Genomic DNA, 14,059 nt, shown 5'->3' with positions numbered 1-14,059 from the left:
TAATTTTGATCCTCTGCAGAGAGGATCTCATTTTAAAGCCACTTTCTCAATTTAGACATCGAAGGAATTTTTCTCATGATCCCTGAACTGCTAAGAAACCGACCACGGGATTTTCAAAGCCACAGATATTACGACCACGTACATTGCAGGTACTCGGTGAGTCTTAGCGGTTGTTGTTGTTAATTTACGTCGCACTAGATCTACACAATGGGCTATTGACAACGGTCTGGGAAACATCTCGGAGGATGATCCGAAGACATGCTATCACAATTTTGATCCTCCGCTTCGGCAGCCCGACGACCTGCGCGCGAAGTCGAGCACTTTACGGTAGCACAGTTTAACGAGGCACCCCCGAGGCACACCCTCGGTCCCTACGCAGACTGATCCAAGTGGTCACCCACCCGCACACTGACCGCAGCCAGTGATGCTTGACTTCGGTGATCTGCTGGGAACCGTGTCTTAACGATCAGTCCACTGCGGGACTATCTAAACGTGTGTTCAGCTCTAAATGATTTTAACTGCACTGTTAAAAATTATTGGAAGGTCGATTGCCTAATGACCTAAATGGCCTGACATTTCTTAAATACATGATAAATTAAAATATTTCTGGTTATATTGAAACACTCTTGAATGGTATGCATTCGAAAATATTAAGATCATTCAGATACTTCCTAGGGTGAACATTGCGGCCTTCTTTCGCAGCTTTGAACTTTTATTTTAAAAAATAAAGGTCCCGAACTGCAAAAGAGAAGGTCATATTCTTCAACTATAGCTGTCAATATTTATGCAAAATTTATTCCAGGTCTACTATTAAACAGTTGTATGATATTCGCTTGTAAGTGATGAATTTGTCTAGTGGTTTTGAGACACGAACCTACAACCTTCTCTATTAAAATCTCAGATTATGATAACTAAACTCATATCAGTTTTGCCTAGCTTTATCAATTATTTAAAACTTACAAAATCAGCTAAATGGAACGCCCAATAAAAAGAAGGGCGTGATCTGTCCAATTGAAAGGTAAATTGCACACAAATTATATAAGGTTATGATAAATAAAAAAGTGATAGATGCATCCAGGGTTAAGAAAAAGAATCGAGCTCCTTGTACTCTTAGAGCTCATGGAGGAAGAACTAAACGTTTCTCGATAATATTAATTCTTTCAAAATTTCTATTGTTAAGACAAAATTAATGGTTAGCCTCAAATTAGAAAAACGGAGATGAATCCTGACTTTTAGACTTTTTTTTAATGGCGGGCACTTGGAACTATAGTCCATTGGCCACAGAAAGTGCCAGAACTGCTAACTCTCTTTTCATTACCCAGTGGGCACCTGTGGCGTCGCCCATGTCACACTACCACAACCCGTTTATAGGGCGGGTCACATTCACACACAAAGGAGAAAGGACATAGAACACACATAGAGAGAAAGAAACATCCATGCCTTGTCCGGGATTCGAACCCAGAACCTTTCTGATGTAAGGACAGTTCCCTGCCCCCTACACAGGCCGGTCGGCACTTTCAGACTGAAATCCATTCTTCTAACNTGCTGTTTATCTAAAAGAGTGTTCAGCTCTAAATGATTTTAACTGCACTGTTAAAAATTACTGGAAAGTCGGTTGCCTAATGACCTAAATGGCCTGGCATTTAAATACATGATAAATTAAAATAATCCTAGTTATACTGAAACACTCTTGAATGGTAGGCATTCGGAAATATTAAGATTATTCAGATACTTCTTAGGATGAACAGTGTGGCCTTCTTTTGCAGCTTTGAACTTTTATTTTAAAAAATAAAGGTCCCGAACTGCAAAAGAGAAGGTCATATTGTTCATCAATGGCTGTCAATATTTATGCTAAATTTATTCCAGTTCTACGACTAAACAGTTGTATGATATTCGCTTGTAAGTGATGCATTTGTTTAGTGGTTTTGAGACACGAACCTACAACCTTCTCTATTGAAATCACAGATTATGACAACTAAACCCAATTCAGTTTTGCCACTAGCTTTAACAATTATTCGCAACCTACAAAATCAGCAAGATGGAGTGCTCAATATAAAGAAGGGCGCGATCTGTCCAGTTTAAAAGGTATATGGCACACAAATTATAGAAAGGTATGATAAAGAAAAAAGTGATGGATGCATCCTGGGTTACTAGAAGAATTTAGCCCTATTGCACTCTTAGAACGTTAGGAGAAAGAACTATACATTTCTCGATAATATTAAGTCTCTTAAAACTTCAATTGTAAGACAAAATTAACAGTTGGCCTTTAATTAGTAAAGCGGAGAGTAATTCCGACTTTGACTGAAATCCATTCTTGTAACATTAATCAGCAGATGCAGCGCTTCTTCTGTGTATGTTTAAAAAATGTGAGGTTTTTTTTAATTTGATAATGTCTTTCATAAGTTTTAATCTTGTTTTCATTACAAAAATTTAGGAAATTATATTCTAATTTTAGGATGACCAGGAACCGGACACTGTTGTAGAAGAAACTGCACATTTAGCACCACATGGTGTTCCATCTAACCCAATGGCCAGGTCTCTTTCAAAACAAAACATTGGAGGTCCTAGAGCTGGAACGAATAACAACGAAGGCGGCTATGGAACTGCTAGTCCGAATCGGAACGCCACAACAGGTGGATACTTGGGAGTTCCTGGTGGAGGAGATAATGGTGGAGGTAGAAATATTCCCTAATTTTATTCTTTAGATATAAAAAAAATCTGGTCTTTCCCTGCTTACACAGGGCTGAAAGCCTATGCATATCAAGACGGAAAAGAGCGAAAACTAGAACGAAAAACATTTCATTCTAACATTTTCTCCCGAGAAAACAAAATTTTATTAACTACCAAGATTTTTTTATAATTATAACATATACAGTCGAACTTCCATTTAACGAACTTCCATTTTACGAATTTTTTCGAGGAACCAAGAACATTTTGGAAATTTCTTCGACAAATAGCGAAGTGAATTTTCTATTTAACGAACTTTTCATTGAGATCCATTTTTCCTATTTTCCAAAATATTTCTTAACATTTCAAACCTGTTAGCGCATTTTATGGGGAAATGATCTTGAATTAATTTTCGAAGCCACTGCTTTACGAAATGTATTACTGTTTTCTCTAAACATTATCTTAGAGAAAGCAGTTAATTCCCTTTTTGTTTGCATTTCAAATGAAAAACTCAGTTCAAATTTTCGAATTTTACCCGTAGCAATTAAACTTAAGAACGCATGTGGTAATGTATGGTTAAAATTACTTTTATAATAAATGCAACTACTCTGAAGAGCCAAAAAAACTGGTACAGGCATGAGTATGCAAATAAAGGGGTATGGAGCCAATCAAAGTACACCGCTGAGATCGGCAACGCGTATACAAGACAACGAGTGTCTAGCACAGTTCTTAGATCGGTTACTGCTACTACAATGCCAGGTTATACAGATTTAAATGAGTTTGAATGTGGTGTTATAGTCGGAGCACGGGAGATGGGACATAGCATCTCCGAGATAGCAATGAATTTGGATTTTCACGTACGACCATTTCACGAGTATATCGTGAGTATCGGAAATCCGGTAAGATCCCCAGACATGAACATTATTGAACATATTTGGGATGCCTTGCAACGTGATGTTCAGAAGATATCCCCACCCCCTCTTACTCCCACTGGTTTGTGGACAGCCCTGCAGGATTCATGGTGTCAATTATCTTCAGTACTACTTCACACATTGATCCAATCCATGCCACATCGTGTTGCGGCTCTTCTGCGTGCTCGCGGGGGCCCTAAACGATATTAGGCAGGTATACCAGTTTTTTTGGCTCTTCAGTGTATAATTTAGTACATAAATTGAACCTTTTTTTAGTTGAAAATGGATGTAGCATGGATAGTGTAACACTGGATAATGTTTTGCTTTCTTGCTTTAATGTTTTGCTATTCTTGCTTTCCATGCAGATTTCGTTAATGGTTAAGGTTTATAAAATAAATAGCAAATACTAGTTTACAAGATAAAAGTGTATTAATGGCTATTTTAATTATGTCTAGTGTTTATGAATTTAAAACCTGGTTTGTGGTGCTTAAGTACTTTAAAAGGTGTTTTTCCATTTAACGAATTTTCCATATAACGAACTTATTATCGGGATTTAGTGACTTCGTTAAATAGAGGTCCGACTGCATATAAAACTGCTTATTTTCAGTTTAATTGTGTATACTGTTAAATAGCAGGGGGAAAAAAGAATAGATTTCTCCATCCGAAAACTAATTATCTTTCCTTTTCTTTATTACATACATTTGCTGACTTGTGTGCTCAATATAGGCTTAAAAGTCATTGTCAAGTAGAAAATACAGATAGAACAATTCAGAGAAAGACATCACAAAGAATACATCCAGGGTTACGGCGGGATTCGAACCCGCTACCTCCCGAAAACTAATTATAATTGAAATGGTTTAACTACCAGTTTTTCTTCTTTCCCGTCTCGCTTTCACCTCTATTCTTACACCTAACCTATGGTAATCTAGATTAACATATACGTCACGCGAATTACGAGAATCTGAAATTGGACTGTTTTCCCGTCAAGAAAATGTTTCTAATTCTTTTCAAAAATTAAGTTGCAACTTACAGAAAAAAATATTCATTTAGTTAAAAAAAAAACTTTTTCAATTGGAGCATATTTTCCAATACAGTGTATAAAAAATTCAGGCGTTAATGGGTTTTATAAATTAAGTGTTTTGGACCAGTGCTCCCCAATCTTCTTATCGGCACTGACCGGTCAACGTTTGATTATTTTACCACGGCCCACTGAAGGGGAAGTCGATTGTTTATATTTTAGATTGTTTTGATTTAATAATTTTAAATGTGCATTTAAAGTAACATAAAATTACATGCGAGCTATTGGGTGTGGCTTTAGGGGACGTTTCTCAGCACTTGGTTAACCTCTCGCCGATGGAAAAACGGACACATTTGAGAGAAATACAGCTTAGTAAATAAAATGGGAATAATTTAATGAAATTAATGTACCTTGGGCCGCATGATACCATTTGATCCTTGACTGGTACCGGTCTGCAGCCCGGGGGTTGGATACCACTGTTTTAGAGTATTTAGAGGGGTAGTTGGCGAGGTCAACTCTTTAACTGATAGCCCATTCTTATCATTTCCATGATTGAGAATTGTGATATAGTAAGTAAGATTAGCAAATCATGTGATTATATTAATCAATAATTTAAAAAAGCGATTATTTTATGCGATCATGTTAAGTGATATTTTATTAAGCAATAAGTTTGAATTTGTTGAAGAGCCTGAACTGGTTATAAAAAAGTAAATAACAGTGTTGAAATTCATTTCAAGTTAACATCTAGGTGCTATAACACGGTCGTAACACAACATTAAAAAAAAACGCTAATTTATAAATCTCTAAGAATTCCTGACCCTCGTCTACTTCTTAAAAATCTGCTCATCACTTAAGCCGAAAAAAAATAGCGTTAGCTTTGACAAAAAATCGGACAACTCAATTCTTCAATTTTCGGCCAAGTAATGATTGATTTAATACCGGAACAGAAAATGTTCAAATGTTTAACACAAAAAATTTGCATAATTTTGTCACGAAGAAATCCATAATTTGTAACTTTTGTACCTTTACAATATAATATACACAGTCGCACATAGAGCCAAAACAACGGAGATCATGATACAAAGAGAAAGATCGCACATTGGCATGACTCTTGAAGAAGATGATAAAGATCGAAAATTTACATGATTCTTGAAGATGTGAACCTCGTACATTGGCACGATTCTTTTAAATTTTCAGCCGCTACACGGTGATCTGATTTTTGAAACGAATTTTTTTCTTGACTATAATTCTAATGATAGAATTTCAGAATTAGGATATAATGTCAACTTTTTTTCCAGGCTATTCAGTGGAAGGGCAGAATTATACTTCTGACTTCAACATGAATAAAACTCCTCTGGTAAATCCCGTAGAATCTGGAGGTGCACTGACAAGAAGAGCTTTGGCGGCGGTGTTTAATCCAAAGGGAATTTTGGCTCAAGCAGCCAGTCCTGAGGGCTGCTATCCATATGAATTCATAAGAAGGGACTTCCAGGTAACCTATACAATTGTGTATAGTTAAGTAGAACATAATTAACACAGATTGTAGGAATCTAAATTCACCAATTCATTTCGCTTCGTTTTTATAAATCGGCCTTTAAGCCAAGAATCACCTCTGGAACATTTAAACAAGTTTTAACTATTTAGCAAGCTCCATTTTTGGATTTAATGGGATATTTTAAATGACCAACCTAAATTTAATGAATACCTAAACATATGCAAATCATTTTTTTTCTTCTAAATCTTTAAGATGCTTTAAATTTCATATCCTAAAAATCTACCATTTATTTTTTCTTAGGCTTACGACGAAGTCCAAACTTTTACACAAAAGCCGAATGATGAAGATGGAGCCAAATACGATGTACTGGTGGGCCCAGCACCCAAGACAAAGCTCTACAGTCCTCAGCCTGAAAACCATAACGAGATCGCCTACGATTGGTAGCTTAATTTCTTTTTCATGACGCCGCCTCTTAAGGAGTGTGATATTTTAGAAAAACAGAACTGACATACAAGGACTGATTACAAGTGAAAACGCGTTTGTAACCATTATCCTACTTGGCATAATTAATAGCTTATAATTGATGGAATCGTGGGTGGGTTGTCATAAAACGGAATCACTTGTTCGACACACGGCAGTAGTGGTGGAAGCAGAAGAGCGTAACCAACCGTTGAAGAGGGTATAATATGTAAACTATATATAAACAAAGGCTGCTGAGCAGAAAGCCACAAGTCGAGCAAGTCATAACGCCACTCCTGTCGTATTCTCTAGACAGTTGAAAAAACTAATATTGAAACATGTTACTAAAAACTATTGAAATTACCGCAGAATTTGGTTGCTCAGTTAAAAAAAAATGCTCACATTAAAATGTATAAAATAAGAAATATCAGGTACATCCAACTGATTAAAAACACCCTTATGACAACCTCTATCTTTACAAACCAAAAAATATAAGTTTTCATAAATCCCAATTAATATTCAAGGTCTCTATGTATGGTTATAAGTTTATAGAGTTTAAAAGTATAGGTATCAAATGTGTATTTGTTTTGAATTAAATTTAAACTAAGCACTGTATTGTACAGGATTTAAAAAAAAACTAAACAAAAAGTACCTGATTATATAAAAATTAATTATATACTTGAAATTTGTTAATAGAAATTTTAATTTAACAAATATTTTTCTATTTTTGTAAAAAAAAAGTTATTGAAATTCAGCAAGTTGTACATAATTAATTAGTCAAGGATTTTGTTCATGCAAGGTACAAAATTATACAACAGGTACAATATTAGTATACTAATATTTCGTTAGATGTTGCCAGACACTTTGGATGATAAGTTATTGCCAAAAACTGTGGTAGCTCTACTCTGGTAATGTCAGGAAATAAATGAAATAATTATAAAAAATATAATTGTTTTGTTTTCTTAATTATGAAGCTCAGAGTACACAGAGTTATTTGATTAATTACTAAAAGCAATTACTAATAGCTGTTTTATAAATAATTATAATTTAATAATGTTTAATGTATAAAACAAAAATTGGCTCACGTAAAAAACTTTCTAGGGCTACTTAGAGAAGCAGCACATCCCTGAAAAGAAGTATTCAAGAGAAATAAAATTTTAAAAAAAGGGAAAGATTACGATAAAGAGAATCCTTTTTAATATTTAACAGAATTTTAAACGTAATCATTTGAAAAGAAGATTAAATTTTTCCATTAAGTAGCTAATATCAAACTATTTCCTAAAAAATAATAAAAATGTCTGATTGCATATTAGAAAAATTAAAAAGCTTAAACAACAGTGGTAAAATCACCAAGAAATTCTTTTCAAATTATAAACATTACGAAAAATATTTTATAAAAATCAATTTGAATAAAAATTATGAAGAAAATAGTTACAAATTAATAGAAAATTTAACCAAACTAATAATAATAGATTTAGGTAGTAAAAAAAACATTACAAAATATAAAACAAAATTATATTCCTTCAAAAAAATTAATCTTAAGCGAAAATTAAAACAAAAAACCAATAAATTGATGCATTTTTTATGTATTCGTAAAAAAAGGATTCGGAAAATAAGTATATTCTGAAAATAAGATTTCTGAGAGTTAGAACTACTATAGCTGATTAAGTTTGTTTAGCTGAGCAAAAAATAAATACGTATAAGATGTCTTAAGAGCATGTTAATAAAATATTTAAAAATTATTCTTTTATATAAAAAAAAAGTTAGATTATAATCATTTAAAAGAATCCGTAGCTCACATTTACACAACACTTAAGCTTATCCAGCTAAAGTTAATCAACTTCACCTACAAAGAATAATGCATTTGTCAATAGCATAAAATTAAGTCACGAAGGTCAAAAAACTATTTCTTGCTTGGCCATTTATAGTATGAGTCAATTTGTCAGGTTTAAACTTGTTCAAAACTGTCATAGAATTGCAATATACATGGCTTAGCTATAAAAACATTTAATAATTCATAAAAGTTAATATAAACCTTGTATAATTTGAAACAACCATTGACTATAGATAAATTGCGTTAAAAAAATTGAGCTTTTGCAGCTTGGAATGAGATTTCAAATGACAACCCTAGTCTAGATGTTTAGAAGAAACTTGTGATTGTTGCTAATACATGTGTGCCTCCCCAAAATAATCCTCTGCAAACCATAAAATGAGAGAAAGATGAATAAACTAACTCTCCAATGATATAACTTCAGATAATTTTTAATTAATAATTTTTTAACTGTTCATTTGAATGTCGTAGTTTACAGAAAAGTACAGACGCTTTTAAAGAGTGAAATGACAGAAACGAAACTTTTTTTTAGTTAAGAAAATTAATAAAGAAAAATTACAGTAATGAATCGAATCTAAATAAAATGAGTACAAGAATTCAAACATGTCTGAGGCAATATTTTCTTTGAAGATAAAAAATCTACAAAGCAATTATTTTTTTCTTTTTTAATTTTGAAATTAGTATAATAAGTAAATTCCCAGTTTAAGGATTTTAATTTTTTACAAGAATTGTTATATAAGTCATAAATTACTGAATACGCATTTATAATAGTAGATATAATTTATAGTAAGCAAATTTGTCTGGTATGAGATTATACTAATTGAGAATATTACTAGCTCACAGCAAACAATAATTTTGTAAACTTTAGAAATTATTAAAGAATTTTTAAAAAATTCCGGAAAATAGTGTAGTTTGATTTAAAAAGACAATCTAAATAACGTTTAATTTTTAGTTTAATGTTCTATACTTAATATATAGTTTGCTTTTAATTTGTCATAAAAACGTTTCCAACATAAAAAGATTTTTTTTATTATTTCAATTAAGTTGTTTGGAAAGTTGTACTGCTTTAAGAGGAAAATTTAAGCACAAAATATTTACAAATTTTGGAATACATTTTTAAAACATTCAAGTGTTATTCTACTCCATAACTTTCCTACTGGCAACTTCAAAATTATTTCCAACCAGAAGCTATTGTTTTTCGACAAAAAACAGTCTACAGAAGTTTTTTTACTTTTTTTTTTTAAATTAACACAAGAGCTTCTCAAGTGAATTTTGTTATGATCGAAATCTTCAGAAAATCTGAGCGCATGTGGTTTTTTGTGAATTGGGCAAAGCACGTCAAAGCCCTACCTATTTGTTGTTTTCAGACACTTTTCTGAATTCAGTCATGTGCACACATATCATTTAGTTTCAATCATTCTGTACTATTCAAATCTGTCTGTTACCAACCTAAAAAACAGCACCAACTTTCCAGACAACCTGATGCAATAAAATAAGCATTACTAAGTGATTTTAATTTTTTTAAACATCCTACAGCAGTGATCTCGATCCCCGGGCCGCGAACCAACGAGTTCATGGGTCAAATGGTACATTATTTCAACTTTGTTTACTGTAGTGTACGACTTTCCATTGACGAAAGGTTAGGCTGAAAGAAGTCACCTAAAGCCGCACCAATACCGTGCATGTAATTGTATTTCATTTTGAAGGCATGTTTAAATACAATTAAAAGATAAACAATAATCATCCTCCCTTCAGTAGGGAGTAAAATTATCACACATTAACCGGTTCGTGGCAATGAAAAAAGATTGGGGCGCACTGTTCTGCACCAATCTGTTCACAATCGTTTCAACATATAGATATGTTGAAACGTATACAAAGTAACGTCAACACATACTAAGTTCAAAGACCTGTTCAATTCACGAAAAAAATGAAGCGTATTTCTAATTAGCAAAACCTTATTTATATTAATACCTTTAAAAAAATCATTGGTTGTCACGTTAGGAATTTTCTTTTCAGTTCTTTTTTGTCAATCAATGAAACGAAAATGTAAAATATAGATTTGAAAATTGAATTACTTTAAAGAATTTTTAAAATTTCTGAAACATAAAAATCACACGTATTTCTAATCTGCAAAACCTTATTTATATTAAAACCTTTAAAAAAAATTGTTGGTTGTCACGTAAGAATTTTTTCAGTTTCCTTTTTGTCAATCAATGAAACAAAATATTACATGTAAAATATAGATTTAAAAATTGAATCATTTTAAAGAGTTTTTCAAATTTCTGAAACATAAAAATCACACGTATTTCTAATCTACAAAACCTTATTGAAACCTTTTAAAAAAACATTGGTTGTCACGTAAGAATTTCTTCAGTTTCTTTTTTGTCAATCAATGAATCAAATTGTTATATGCAAAGTATAGATTTGAAAATTGAATTATTTTAAAGAATTTTTTCAAATTTCTGAAACATAACAATTAAATAGGAAATAGACAAATGACTGTCATACAATAGAGGGGGGAAAAGAGCAGAGAAAACCTGGAATATAATGCAATAAAAATGGTTAATGTAAAATTTATTTTAAAATTTGAAAGTCTTATTAGTAAATCTATTTTTGTAGAGCTATTTAATTGAAAATATTGTATAAAAAAAATGTGTTACATATCCAACACTATTCAAAAAAGCAATATTAGAGAAGTATTGTCAATAATTTTAATGTAGCTGAACTCTTTTGGAAAATGTTACTATGTCCATATTTGAAGCTGTTTCATTTGTATAATGTGAATGAAAGTATTTATCTGCAGTGTCAGCACCCATGTGCCAGTCTTACCTCCTGAAATAAACGTAAAACTTTGTTGTATCCTGCTTGTTTCTTTTGTATTTAAGACAATGACTTTAAATAACACCATAGGATTTAAAAATAATCTCAAAGTATTTAAGACAATAATTTAACTTTAAAACAAATTTTTTTTTACATTGAAAAAATTATTATTTTTAAATATTTTTGTTAAATTAATGGTTGGCTAAAGAGTTTTGGTATCCAGTAACTCCATTTAACAAAATCTATACTATATAAAAGGATTTTGAATTGCAGCAATTTTTTTTGTACATTTTAATGAAAAATGTAATAATTCATAGTTAAACATTCTATTATAAATAGTATTAAGATAAGAAATTAAAGTTTGCAAAAATATCAGATTACCCGAACTTCTAAACAAATCTTAAGCGAAAGAAAAAAGATTTACTTTGTGTAATTTATTTAATATTTTCTAACCGTCAATGAACAGTCGACCCAATTTTTGGGTTTACGACTACTAATATTCAACTCCGTAGCCTTGCAATTTTGAACCCAATCTAGAAAACATGGGAACTCCTGGATCAAGCATTAGGAAATATTTGCCTTCATGGAGGACTTATGATGGAACCTACCCGCATTTGCATTACTTGGAGAGGAAAGACCATGAGAACCTCCCCTGGTAAGCCTGACGGCAAGGGGATTCTTACACAGGGTTGTCACAGAAAAAAAATGAACAAAATAGTTGCTTTTAGTAGCCTAAAGCGTGAAAATAGTAGCCAAAAACTATGAAAAATAGTTGTCTAAATAAGAACAAAAATTTTTCAATAATATTACTGAAATTGTATTAAATGACTTGTCATATATATCATGATCCATTTAGTCAAGTTGGCAGGAAATATGATAATTTTTATATAAACGTTAGAGTTTTAGCACTAAAGTTCAACATAAAAAAAAATTTGTATATTTGCAGAAAATTAAATACTTTTAATTACTAGAATTCATTCAAAAAAATACTTTTTCATTAGAAAAAAAATTCTAAAAATTTTTCCCTTTTATCAATAATTAATTGAGCAAATATATATATATTGTGATAAGTGATTACTCAAATTCAAAATTCATGCATCGTATTAAAATTGTTTTTTTTTTTAAAAAAGTCATGCAGAATTTTGTAGCAATAACCGTTGAAAAAGAGCTCAAAACACAAAATAGACTTACAATAAAATCTGTGCACATTGAGCGCATTAAAAATTGAGGAAATCAAAAATTACAGAATTAAAGTGCAAATCAAAATGTTCAAATTTTTTCAGAAAAAGAAATTCATTGTGTTCAGAAGCTCCGACAGACCGCAGGTTGACAACCCAATTTATGCTAAAAAAATATATCTAGGAGCACAGAAAAGTCTCCTTTTCCTGAAAATAGTTGCTTTTTCAGCCTTTTCAAACACAAAAAGTTGCCATAGTCGCCTCAGGCCAAAAATAGTTGCAAATAGTCGCCTGTGGCAACCCATGCAGAATTTGTATCGAACAACCATTGACTGGATTCGAACCCGGTTCACCTTATTGGAAGGCGAACGCTCTATCCCCTGAACCATCAAGGCATGATACCGTGTATATTGCAATAAATTTGTTAACACATATGTCACAATAAAGTGATAGCGAATATCTTAAAGGAAGGCCCCTAGTCTCGCCAACTCTTTCGCTAGAGCCGCAAAGGTTCAGATGATAGAGTGTTCGTTTCTCAACGAGGTGACTAAGTTCTGCTGAGCCATCACTGCTCTTTGTGCTATTTAAAAATATTTGAACAATAAATCATCATAAATTTTTTAAAAAAAAGCATCTAAAATAAGAAGCCATTAATTTAACGAAGGGAATAAGAGGCCACTAATTTCATTAGAGGAAAGTTTTCGTGAAATAAACATAGACGAAAAAGTCTATAAGAAAGGACTATACTTGGCACAAATGAAGATGTCCGTTTTCTGAGTAATAAATGTGATATTCTTAATCAGAGGAGGGATTACTTTGATGAACTGTTAAGCTCCAATCTTCTCCACAAGAGAATGTATAACAAAAATATTGAACTATATAATTTAACTATATATAAACTATAACTATATATAAATACATCCATTGAACCACCTTCACTGTTTGAAATAGAAAATATAAATTAATACAAAGTTAAGCAATAAATCACCTGCGCCAGACAACATCCCAACTGAATTTCTTAAAATTGCAAGATCTAACTGCATATTCTTATTGACTGATTGGTGATATAGAACAATGAAATCCTTCCTGAGGAATGGAAGATAGGTACCATGTGTATGATACAACAGTAAAACACATTTCCTATTTAATGTAACTATAGAGAATTATGTTCTGCTCCTCCAATACAATTCTTTCGTCTATTTTATTACTTCATAGGTTGTCACCATTTGTTGATGTGATTGGTGACTTCAGAAAGGGAAGATCAACAAATGAACAAACATTCAGTTTAAGACAAAATTTGGAAAAATGGAACCATATGGAAAAAATGGAGTTCCATATTAATACCAGTAATATTTTTTTTAGATTTTACTATAGCTTATGATTGCATTAGCATGGATTTCAGTTTGGAAACTATGCGTGAACTGGACATACCAGAAAAAGCTTGCTCTTTGCGGCCTTAACTATTAAGGAACATGGAAACAAAGATTCATTTTTGCATACGGGGTGAATTAACTGAACAGCCAGTAATAAAAAATGGGGTACACCAACAAGATGCACTGTTCCGTCTCATGTTCAATATATCTCTATAAAAGGTTATTAGAGACTGAAATAAACACCACGGGTAACATCTTAAGTAAGTCCGTGCTGATACTTGCTATTGCAGATTTTGCTTGCATTCCT

At 32.1% G+C, this 14,059-nt stretch overlaps 1 protein-coding gene across 1 annotated transcript in view; it reads left to right on the top strand.

Annotated features, from left to right (window-relative positions):
- Nucleotides 1–7,494, top strand: part of LOC107437485 (major facilitator superfamily domain-containing protein 6 jef) — a 43,820-nt gene extending 36,326 nt beyond the window's left edge. Inside the window, exons 8-10 of the mRNA XM_016049504.3 lie at nt 2,456–2,675; nt 5,895–6,088; nt 6,392–7,494. Of these exons, the coding sequence (XP_015904990.1) occupies nt 2,456–2,675; nt 5,895–6,088; nt 6,392–6,535 (558 nt within the window). The 3' untranslated portion in view covers nt 6,536–7,494. The remainder of the gene's footprint in view (nt 1–2,455; nt 2,676–5,894; nt 6,089–6,391) is intronic.
- Nucleotides 7,495–14,059: the final 6,565 nt, after the last annotated feature.

The sequence above is a fragment of the Parasteatoda tepidariorum genome, chromosome 9 (genome assembly GCF_043381705.1).
Source record: "Parasteatoda tepidariorum isolate YZ-2023 chromosome 9, CAS_Ptep_4.0, whole genome shotgun sequence".
NCBI classification, from domain to species: domain Eukaryota; kingdom Metazoa; phylum Arthropoda; class Arachnida; order Araneae; family Theridiidae; genus Parasteatoda; species Parasteatoda tepidariorum.
The sequence above is the reverse complement of the archived record's forward strand: the minus strand, read 5'-3'. Positions and strand labels throughout refer to the sequence as shown.